The sequence below is a fragment of the Chinchilla lanigera genome, unplaced genomic scaffold (assembly GCF_000276665.1).
Source record: "Chinchilla lanigera isolate Chin_1 unplaced genomic scaffold, ChiLan1.0 scaffold00057, whole genome shotgun sequence".
Lineage (NCBI taxonomy): Eukaryota > Metazoa > Chordata > Mammalia > Rodentia > Chinchillidae > Chinchilla > Chinchilla lanigera.
Window position 1 is genome coordinate 8,948,975 of NW_004955458.1, and position 12,519 is coordinate 8,961,493.

General features: G+C 37.5%; 1 protein-coding gene across 3 annotated transcripts in view; it reads right to left on the reverse strand.

Moving 5' to 3' along the window:
* Positions 1 to 12,519, reverse strand: part of Fam19a2 (family with sequence similarity 19 (chemokine (C-C motif)-like), member A2) — a 415,567-nt gene that overhangs the window by 13,183 nt on the left and 389,865 nt on the right. For 2 of the 3 annotated variants that reach the window (XM_013521030.1, XM_013521029.1), the window contains exon 3: positions 10,051 to 10,176. The exons of the other annotated variant lie outside the window; for it this stretch is intronic. In XM_013521030.1, the coding sequence (XP_013376484.1) occupies positions 10,051 to 10,176 (126 nt within the window). The remainder of the gene's footprint in view (positions 1 to 10,050; positions 10,177 to 12,519) is intronic. 3 annotated transcript variants of the gene reach the window in all.

The window sequence follows — 12,519 nt, forward strand, 5'->3', positions numbered from 1 at the left end:
AGTGATATGCAATCTAACAACCACTGTTGATTTGCATTCATTTGTCTATAGGCCCTGTACCACTTTGAATGTTCTTGCTTTGATTTGTTTATGTTTGTGATACTAGTATGCTGCTACTGTTCTATTCTTTTGTTTGTTTGTTTCTCGTGTACTACTGTCTTTAAAATAAAAAAATAATTAAACAAAAAAAGATGTAGTATTTTTATACAACAGAGTATTACTCAGCTATTAAAAAAGATAATTTTGAGGCTTTTGTAGGTAAATGGATGCAACTAGAGACCATACTCATAAGTGAAATAAATTGGACCCAGCTGGGTAAACATCATATTGTCTCCTTGGTGTAGGAACCTGAAAGACTAGGTAAAACTTTCTTTTAAGGAATTTTTCTGTGAAAGAAAGAAGGAACTCAGGCAGTAGAGGGATGCATGGTGTCGGGGAATTTTTTACAAGGACGCTGGAGAGGCACCCTCACTTGCTAGAATAGTCAATTAGAAATTGACAGCCCAGGAGGAAAAATAAGTGATTCCAAAGATTATTCTTAAACAGGAAAAAGGAACTGAGATCCAGGGCACCTCAGGGGGTGTTAGCACTTGGCGTGGTGTGGAGACAGAATCCATTTTAACAAAAATGAAGGTGGAATATGAAAGGTCAGAGGCAGGTAGGTGCAAATGCATTAGGTGGTAAGATGAAGTGGTTTCTTATGTTATTTCATCTAGTTTTTCCTACGACATATGCGACACTTTCAAAAAGAAAAACTGTTAAGTAGGTATTTATGAAAGAAGAAGCGCGAGTTTATGGGGAATGACCGGTACGACAGCTGATGGAGTCAGCTGATACATACGGTAAATTGCAGTGGGCTCCATGGAATGGAAGCAGGTATGAACTTCAAAAGGAGAGGGGGAATCTGTGTAATGATAGGTTATTTGAGATCTTTGTGTGCTTTTGATAAATGCAGAAAGACAAGAGATATGAGTGATGATAAGATTAGCCTTATAAAATTTTGAATGGAAGCCAGGGACAGATGATTAGGGCTTCTTCAGACGGTGACACCAGTAAGAGGTCAATGAGCACAGACAGTTTTGGGAAGAGCTGGATTGGCCGTGGTTCTGTTCTCCTCCCTGGTACTACAGCGGCCAGGAGCACATGATGAGGCTCCTGTACTTCTCCCCCAGGAACGAGGCAATTTTCAGCACCAAGGATATTTTATTAGCCTGATTATAGGGCTGTTTTAATATACATTGCAAGAAAAGAAAAAAGTGAAAATATGCATCCGATTCTCCCTTAATACCATCATTAAATTCATTTCTACTTTGCCTGACAAGAAAAATATAAGGATAAAGCAGTTGTGGTAGCCATTACTGCTATTCACAAATATCGCTAGCTTTTTCTCTCTTTTCTGGGCTCAAGTAGTAATGTCCTTCTCCATCCCGTTAACTTTAAATGTGTGCAGGTGAATTGCTTTGTCCAGTGAAATGAAGGCTAATGAGCTCTGTGTAAAAGCCTTGAGGACTGGTATGCAGTTTGCTGTGTTTTTTTCTAGCAGCCTGAGTAACCAGTTGTGTTCTGGATAGTGGAGACTAATCCCCCAATGACGAGAACTGGAATAAAACCTCCAACAACCATGATGCACAAATGAGAAATAAACTGATGGTAGGGCCTTCTGAAATTAGGATTTTGTGATTGCCACAAACTTATCCTACTATGACTACACAGTACTTTCTCCTGCTCCACAGATTACTCAGCAGGGTGCACTTTCCCCCAGGTGTTCGTTGGAGGGTGAGGGAATGAAGTCTCATATTTTAAATCTGGATTACTCTAGCTTATTTGAGACAAACAAAGACTAAAGAAATGTTGTTAAGATATTTATAATATAATTTGAGGAGTTATAATAAATTTCCCTCCAGTAGGATAATTACATTGTCTAAATTGGATAGATCAGAGCTCCAGCAAAGAAAATGTGTTACTTCTGTCTCGGAAAGGGAAGGAGGTTATGATGGTCATAGGGTCCAATAGAGAGAAAAGAATATGGTAGCTGTGCTGGAAAGGAAAAAAAAGACACCTATTCCCTCTGAGGATATAATACTGAAGGTCAGGAAATTAATAGTAAATGCAGCAAGGAAGAGAAATGGTAGCCTGACAGACATGGACGTGGGTGCCATGCGGTTTCTCTTCACTGCCCACTTTCCTGGTGAGAAATGGGACTTCTGCAGAGCTATTTCTCATCCTTTGTTTTTCTTTTTTAAAGCAAATGTGTAAAGCTTTATATGGGGGAGATAAGGATAACTAACCTTTTAAAAGTAGAATAGATAGATAGATAGATGATAGATAGATAGATAACGGTTTGTTCAGTGCTCAAAGAGTTTTATAGCATAGGAAAAATATAAACTGTCCCAATATTTTTATACATGTCAATGTATATGACAAAAGTGAGACACTTCAAAGGATGAAAACAAACCTTCTAACAGAATTTAGTCCAATCTAGCATAGCATAATATGAAAATATAAAGTTTTTTAAATGGCATCTAAGCTTCTTATTAATATAACCAAATTCTTGTAAACAAAGACTAATTTTTCATGTAAACTTCTCGGTAGGTGGTACATGTTTAATAAATGGTAAACAAGCAATTTAAGAAGGCAAAACCAATTCCTGTGGTTTTTCTGTAAAAGGTTAATGAGATAGTAGGAAATCTAAGCTACAATTCTCTATAGAGATTTAGATATAGCTCATGATAAACTAGGCTGATCAAATATTAGGGCTTTCCAAATTAACAAAATAGGCTTCACAGAAGATCAATTAGCATCATATTAAAATGATACAAGACCCCCTGGAGAAGGTTTAAATGAAGTAGAACAATTTTTCCATGTCACAACTTCCATGCCTCTGTCTCACACACACACACACACACACATGCACACGCACACACTTACTTCCTGATGTTTTGTGTAAATGCAAATATGTTGTTTCTACATTTTTGCAAAATGACAATAAAGACATAGGGGCTTCACTACATTTTCATGAAATGGGACCCCAAGTTCGTTCAGTTGACCCCATAGTGCCCCCAGAGCATGGCCTTCAGAGACTCCCTCTTGAATCATACCTTAAGATTCCTGTCCGTTTTGTAAAGACATTATATCTGATACATTCTGGTATGGAATCACACAAGATATTTTACCAAAACTTTTGTTTCCAACTACTTTTTTACATAACCAAACCAAACATCTCCAAAGGGGAGAAAAAGCCCAAATAAACTGCATTCAGCTCATATACGTGCATAGATCATTGAAAATTGTATAGAAATACCCTTCAATGTATATGTACATAATATAGCCACAGTGATTCATCATTTATAAAACAAACATAAACACATAGCTCTGACATATGGGTTTATAAATGTGCCATAGCAGAATAATATTTATACAAATCATTCAGTTTGACAGTGGTTGCTGGTGTTAGGTTAATAATTCTGAACAAAAGTCTATGCACATCACATTCTATGTGTAAATATACCCAGAGATAATTTATAGAATAATGGTAATTGTTGGTGGTTTTTCAGTATTTGATGTATGCCAACGATTATTTTCTTTTATTAGAACAGCAACCATTGAGAAGGAAGCTATTACTATCTCCAACTTATAGGTGAAGAAACTGAGACACAGTAATATCTACTGAGACAAAAGCAGAAAAAAATCTAGACAGTTTGCCACCAGAATTTGTGATCTAAGCTATTATGAAACGGTGCCTTTCAGCTGAGCATGGTGGTACACGCCTGTAATCCCAACACTCTAGGAGACTAAAACAGGAGCATTTCAAGTTAGAGTCCAGCAAGGGTAACTTAGTGACTAGCAGATCCTGCGTCAAAATTTTAAAAAAGAAGAAGAAGGAGGAGGAGGAAGGGAAAGGGGAAGGGGAGGGAGAAGAGGAGGGGAAGAGGGAGGGGAAGGGGAGGGGAGAGGGAGGGGAGGGAGGAAAAGGATAAGGAGAGGGAGAAAATTAAAAAGGGCTGAGAAATAGCTCACTGTAAAGGCCTGAGGTTAATTCCCTCTACTGAAAAAATACTTATTTTTCTTAGGCAAACACATAAAACATACTAAAAATTCAAACTATGTGGAAGATTGAAGACAGAGTATTACTGTCCCCAGGGGCAATGCCTGGCAACTTCAAGAAGACAGGGGGTCTGGGGTTGAAACATCGCCACCTATCACACAGTTAAGTAAACCTTTAAGTAAATTCATCTACTTTCATAGTACTGGTTTGTTCATCTTGAAAATGACTCCATAGCATCCTCACAAAGACCAGACAATATTGGTGAAACTGCCTGAAAATTCCATAGCAATACTTAAGTGTTAATCGTCCTTATTTTTACTATCAGTATAGTGGATATATGTAAGTGTGACACAGCATGCCTATAAATTACAACACATGGGTCTTAGGAAAGGTTATCTACATTTTATTGAAGTTCTAATTTCATATTTCAGAAACCCTCTTGTAAACTGAATTGTGTTGACACAAGATTCCTGTTTTATAAAAATCAATCTGACACTTAAGCTCCAGAAGAGGGTAAATTTAGCATAGAGTTGTGCATTTGTTTCTTCTCAGTTTCCTCTCCATTAGATTTCCGTTCTTATTTGTATTCTGATTTGTCTCATTGATTCTGAAATTTTGTTTGTCTTCATATACTCCTAGTTAATAGTTTTACCCAGCTTGACTAGCTCCCCAGAGAGGGCGTATTACACCTCTAAGCAGAAATAATGCATCACCTACATGCACCAATAGGCATCTGAAATACAAGCTAGTTAGGAGATTTAGGGTGCTGTAAATCACGTTGAGTGGAAAAAATGTGCTGAAACCAAAACTTTTTGAGACAGCTAATTTCTCACTTTTATTCATTACAATGAGAAAATGGGGCATATTTTTAGACTTTCATGCTGACGGAATCTAATTAAAAGAAATGGTCATTTAAATAGCTGAATAAAATGTCACAAGTTCCTGTAACTTATGAAGTCAAGATGATCAGCCCAGGGAGGAAACAACCAAACGACAATGACATTTTTCTACATGGTCTACTTTCTAAAACGGTGTCAGTGTATACTGGAAAAAGAAAAAACTAAAATATTGGGAGGTGGGGAAGATTGCCACTAAAGAATAACAATCCTAAAATTTCCATTTAACAGTATGGTGTCTATTAGCAAAAGCCAACTCTCCACCAGTGGGATTTTCATCAATATTTTATAGAATGGATTTCAGGGATTCCTTTTTCCCTGGGGTCACCTGGTGATGTCTTTGTTTCATGACCCTGCAATGTACTGCCAAGACAAATTCTTTTATTAAAATGTTATAGCGAACCCAAGCAACTTAGCACCCAGAATTAATATTTTCCGAGAAATAGATTCTCACCTTCAATCCAATAGCCAGGAAGTTCTCAATCCAACAGTCACACTTTCTACATTTACCATATAATGCAAATTTATATTGCAAATGATGACCCTAAAGCCAACTAAAATTACAATCAAAGGGAAATGGTCATATACAAAGTATATATGTTAATTTCACATATATATATAATTTGTATATATATACTATATACATAATTTTGTAAATAGCAAGGGTATAAATAGATTTTTGGTTTAACTCTAAATTGTACAATAATTAGAATATCTGCAATTCTCCAACACTGTAAGATTCATATTGTCTTTTTCTTAATAATAAACCTGTAAGAGTTTCTAGGAAGAAATACAGTGTAGTGTGATTGCTTCATAAGGGAAATCACACAATGAATAGAAACTGAAAAGTAAGTCAAGGGGTTTGGTCTCTAGCACGCAGTCCTTTGTCCCTGAAGAGTGAGGTGTGGGTAAGTAATTTAGGTCTGTAGGTCTTCCTCTTTTATATGCAATATGAACAAATCAGGCCATATTTAGAAGTAATTTAACTACATTTTCATCCAACTCAAAAGTTATAGATTTATGAAATTATTAAGTTTCCTCATCATGAGAACAATTTATTAGATCTATGGGAAAATGAAAGTGACAGTATAACACATTTTTCACTCTCTCCAAAGTAACACAAATTAACTTCACTAAGTCACTGAACTTAATGTAAAATTGGGAGTTTATAAGCTTTATATTTCAGACACGTGTATCTTTTTACTTTCTTTTTCAATTTTATTGTTGCTTTTAATATTTGCCGGTATTGATGAATTCCATAGGTCTCAAACGCCTTAAGTCTGGGACCCCTTTGGAATCGACAATCTTTATTGCATGTTGTAAGGTTCACCACAGAGTCAACCCATCCTCACATTTCTCTTCGTGGCAGCTTGACTGCTGTCAATTCTGTGGAGCGGATCTAGTCCAACAGGCAATAGGTCACCATGGTTTGGTTGAGGATTCTGAAATCAAATCGTCCATGGTCAAGTTCCAGCCTGAAAAGAGAGTGCCTTTCTATGCACTGCCCACATTCACTAAGCGCCTAGTCTCCCAGAGTGCACTTTCCATTCTCCCTTGAAGGTAGGTCTAGAGATATACAGAACAGGAGCAAGAGGAAGTTGTGCTTCTTTCAGACCAAACCTTATGAATCTCTTCCTACAACACCCACTCTGTCTCCCACTTCCTACATCATTAACATATTTTCCTTGCAGAGCCATGGGCCCCTGACTGGTCTCCCTATTCACTAGCTTGATTTCCTGCACACATACAAATGCATCTTACCAGGGCTGATCTTTCTAACAGCAAGTCCACAGCATAGAGCCATTTTTTTGGCTCTTCATTTTTCACAGAATAAGTTCAAATTCTATGCATACTAGAAACATCCTTCCATCAGCCAACCTCTGACTTAGCTTCACTTTCCTAAGCTCACATTTGCAGCCTACACTTAAATCATATAAACTATGTTCTGAATCATATACATACCACACTTTCATATCTCTGCACCATTACTCACTCTTCTCTTGAATGTACGTCCCCTTTTAACCCAGGAAAGACCTGCCCAGCTTTTCAAGACTCAGAGCATCTTGTCACATCATCTACTCTAAGAAACTGTAAATTAGTCACATCTGGTAAACCAAACCACTCCATCCCTGAGTGAAACTTTCTTACTTACTTCCGTTACACCTCTATGGTTTTCTATATTTATTGTGTGTTCATGTTGCTATGGATCAAACATAGTGCTTTGGATACATGAGGCAAGCACTCTACCACTGAGCTGTTTTAGTAGCCCAACATTACTTTTTATGTCTCTGTTTCCTCCTACTAGATACTGAGGAACAAATGTATGATTTTTGTCCCTATACCCAAGCATATGGTCCAGTTTGAAATTCATGATAAAAAAAATCACTATGCTTGATGAATAGATGGTTTGCATAAGGGTTCAGAGAAGGTTGAAAATTTAATTGAATAATTTTTTCAGGCCATGCTTAGACTGACTTAAAAGAGAAAAGAAAGAAGGGAAACTACCATATATATGATATATGTATATGATAGCTAAGATAATTGTACCAATAATTTCTATTGCTTTATGGAAAGGAATAGTTAATGCTCAACTGTTTGATCAGTCTTACATGCCTATATTTATTTATCTGAGTAACCAGTTTCAAGATAACAATATGTAATACAACAACCACTGTTAATTTCCTATCACTTGGTCTGAAATTTTGTATTGTTTTTATTGTTTTATGCTGTTTTGTTTATGTCTTTGTGTTTGTTTATTTGTTTTTGTTCTTTTCTCTTTAAGAATAAAACAAGCTATAAAAACATCTGATTTTTCTACTTTGTGGAAATCTGCATGTGTGCTGGACTTGTTCTAATGAAGAGTTAAGTAAAGTTTCATCCTCAGAGATGCGTTCAACGCATCTTTGATCAGGGTGAGCTTAGAAGTTCTTACTTCTGTATTTAGCACTACTACAAATTAATCTTTTCTACTTAATCTATGGCAAATCAATTAAGATCTCTAATGCTATAATTTATCTATAAAGTAAGGAATTTGGTCAAATATGATAGTAGAGTATTTAATATAATGTAGTAAAAAAAATTGTGACATGAGCTAAAAGCATGTGTATGCCATAGAAGAAATTCCAAGGTGATCAAGGGAAGTCTGCTCAGCAGAAAAGCAATGCAGCACTGGAGTCTGAGTTACAATGATCTTGCTCTTGGTCCTAAGCTGATCAGGACAATTCTTCAAGAGTTAACTTTACTTACTTAGACTTCAATTTCTCACCTACAAAATCAAAAGCACCTCAGTTTCTTTTCCATTCTAGAATTTCTTACATGGTATGCTACTTACAATGTTGTAGGGGTAAAGTCATTTAACTTTAGAAAGTGATTATTCCCCAAAAGAATAGTGAGATTCTATTTTCTCTACATCGCTTGGCAGATTCGTTAAGTCCATATTCTTCTATATACTAAGAGGTTTTCTACATATGGGGTGTTTTGTTGAAGCCAGTGAGATAGCAAACAGAGGGAACCAGTACTATTCAAGAATGAGCACCATTTATTAAAGACGTTATCTTTCTTCCAGTGAAGTTGTCTGGCCCCTTTGTCGAAGATAAACTTGGAGTTGTTTCTGGATCTTCTAATCTGCCCCATTGATCCCCGGGTCTGTTTGTTTACCAATACCACGCTGTTTTTAATCACAATAACTTTGTGGCATGATTTAAAGTCAGGTATGGCGATGCTTTCTGACTTGCTTTTATTGCCCAGAATTTTTGGTTGTTGTTGTTGTTATTCTAAGTCTCTTCTGGTTCCAAGTAAATTTTAGGATTGCTTTCTCTAATTCTGTGAGGTACACTACCAATATTTTCACTGAGCATGCATTAAATCTGTGATTAACAATCTACTGATGAAAATAACCACAGACTGTACTATGAAAAAGAAAGAGAAGTCAGTTCCCTCCTGCAAGAGGCAGGCATAAGAAAAGAGATGACAAAGAACTCAGGACATATCTACGACAGAATATGAAGATTATAAGATGTCTGAAATCTTGACTGGCCACACGAGTGGTTCACCCCGTTTAGTCTCCCTTTCTGAGCCAGTTAATCTCTCAGTTTCCTTAGAGTTCTAAACTTATACACAATATTTGTGTGTGTCTTTAATAATAATCTAGAAAGTCAGCTATCTCTGCTTTGTTTATATGTGTGTACATTTAACCATAGGATGCATACTATATAGACCCCTATTTTGAAAATATTTCTAATGTAAATATTTCTAAGAAAACAAATAGCATCTCCTAAACATCATTTAAGCTTTTACTGTTAATTTTGGCCAGTGCTGTAAGTATCCAGGCAGAGTGTATCAAAGTGTAGTTTTAAACGAATGAAAAATCACAATACATAGTGTAGAATATAGTCATAAATAGATAGTGGTCAAATGGCATCAATTTATTTCCTGATATGATGCCCTGGTGTGCGTTTGTTCTTTTGTTCATTCATCTTGGGTTCCTGAAAATGAAGTGAGCATATATAGCAACACAACCCCCTGAGGCAGGGTAAAACGGTCACCATCGGCAAAAGTAAGGGATCAGAACCCAAAATAACCTCTGGCGTGAGGCTGCAGGGTAACAGTGTTTGCCAAATAAAATCAAACAGAAGCTGTCTTTTATGCAGCTGTTACTAACTGTGTGATTTTGAACAAATTACTTACACATAGCTTCAGTTTTCTCATCTGCAAAAGAAGAATAAACTCACTCTACCGTAATGTTGAGAAACTTACATAAGATAAGGTGGGTAACGCTCTTAACATTGTGTCTGCCATGCAGACAGAGCTCACTGAATACTAGCTATTATTACTATAAACCCAGTGACACGCCTAGCATCCTTGTGAGAACATTCTTCAGAATAAGTGGCACATCAGGCGTCAGTGATTCTGAGTGAAACTAACATGGAAGGTACCATCCGTAGGCGACATAAATGCTTGCGTAGTAGCTGAAAACACAGAACCTAGCACCAGAATCCTTGGACTCAGTTCCCAGCTCTGCTTCTTATTTTCTGGGTAATCTTTGTCAAGTTACTTAACTCTTCTATCCTTCAACTTCTTCATCTGTACAAAGAGGAAGAAGCATACTACCTGTGTCAGAGGATTGTTTGAAGAATGCAATTAACACATATATCCAAAGCATTTGCAGTAGTTTCTGGCCCTGGTAGATATTCTGTAAATGCTTGCTGTTGATAGAAATGACGTTTCTCTTCACACCTTTGGAGAAATAGGAGACCCTGTTATTGATGCTGAGTGTGAGAGAAGGGGGGCTGGTGGTAATTTCTTGCCTCGGTGGTAACAGCACTTTCATAAACCTGCCCAAAAGGACAGGGGCAACCAGGAGCTCATTCTCTCAGGTGAGACAAACTCCAAGAGGAAATCGCTTATTGTGCACGACCATGCTCAAGTTATTTCATTCCAAGGTCTCAGGTGCCTAAATCAAAAAAAAAAAAAAAAAAAAATGAGAGTAACGGTGTGTTCCTCATAAAAGTTTTGTGGAGATGAGATGAAATCCTCAATTTAAAGTAGCTACTTCTGTACCTAAGGGTTAACTGAATTCAAAGCTCGTTTCTTGGTCACTACCCAGAACTGTCTCTCTGGCCTTAGGAGCAGCAAAACTAAAATCAACTGTCAAACTGTGCCTCCACCAACCTTACTCTTGAAGCTCTATGCCTCGTTGTATTGGGCCAATCAGTCTTCTCTGGCTCCATGACAGTCTAGAAACTCCTCATGCACAGTGTCACCCATGGCCACTGGCCACCAACCTTGACCTTGCCTTCCAGATTTCACTCTAGCCCTCATGCTTATTCCCACTGCCTCTCACACAGTTGCAATCATTCACTATTTACTATTTGCTAAAAATGTGTATGCTACACACAGGAAATTCCCCTCTCCCCATAGAGAAGACACACTCTGCACAAATCATAACAGAGCCTGCAGACAGCGTGGGAGACTGACTCAGGGCACGGCGTATGGGGCTAAGTCACTCTGGGTTTGAGCTCCTAAAACCCTCTCCTTTTATTAGCTGTGCTCTTGCATAATTTACATAATTGCTTGAAACTTCAATTTCTTCCTTTGAGAAATCTGAATACCAACGCCTACCTTTAAATAGAAAAATCACCCTCTTCTATCACTATCTAACCTTCACTCGCCTTTGGGAGTTCTTCTAGAACAAGGAAGAAAAACAATATATCATTGTATCAGTTACCCTTTGCTTACATAGACAAGTGACAAAGGACACCTTGCTTAAAAATGTGATCTGTTAAGTGTGGGGGCAAGTTATATTTTTAAAGCACTAGGCAATTTTGCTATAAATTCAATGTCCCTACCACATCTCTGCTTTTAAACCTACAAGGCAGTGGGCCCCACTGGAGAATAACACATGATTAGTATCACAATGTAGAGTGCTGTGTTCTGGGCAGGAATATTAGCATATCATGTTTCATTCACTGCATTTCATAAATGATTTTTTCTCTTTGAATTATGTTTAAATGGTAGTTACTCTGAGAACTATGTTTTCTTCTTCTTAGATATAGTGAGGTATGTGTGTGTGTGTGTGTGTGTGCACACGCATGCATGCACACACACATAAGATTTAATTGCATATCTGAAAGTTGAGCAGAATAAAGATACATATTTTTCTACACACTGGTAGATGACCCTGGGAAAAGCTCAAAACTTAGAGTAATGGACAAAGCTACAGTGACCTTACAATTTATTATCTAAATTGTGGCCCATTTGAGGGTAAAAAGCCATGCCATTAATGACTGCTCCAAAAGCAGGTGTCAACTGGAACTGTCTGAGTGCGAACTGCAACGTGTAATCACTGGAGCCAATGGTTATCTTGAACTGTCCCAATAAAGCTCACCCTTGCCAGCTATGCTTACTCTATGCTATTTGACTGGGCATTTGGAAATGTGGTTCTCTAAATCATGTTCTATGAACTCTCTTGGTGGGAATGAGAAGAGAAATCCTAGTAAAGATTAAAATCAGTTAGTAGGGAGCAGATTTTCTTAGTGGGCAAGGGATTTTGTATTATGAAAAATCAGTGTCATTCTCTTGCACTGACAAGCCTATGCAGGATACGCTGGGCAGGGCTTGAGGTTTGCCCAGGTACAACACAGATGGCTGATTCTTCTCAGTCTTAGATGGCATCTTTGGGCTAAATCTGTTCTTTACCTTTGTCTTGTGACTGTTCATATTACTGCCTGGTTTGAGAACACCTCTATTAATGACGAGAATGCCATATTGATTTTAGGCAAAACTTTCTAACTATAGTTATAAATAATATCAGGCTCAGAGATATCCTTGAGGACATCAGGTAGGAGGGCCACAATTGGAAAAACATTGCACACAAGTGAAAACAGTGTCAGATAACCAAGAACATAACGTATGCAACTCCAAGCCACAGGGCGTGTGGAAGAGATAGCCGGGAGTAGATTAAAATACAGGAGAAAGCAAATGATTAACAGGCATATCTGAGGTGGGGAAAGGCATGCAGAAGACACTAACAATGCAGGGGCATCTGGTCAATGTTAATCAAATCAGGAAAAGCTACAA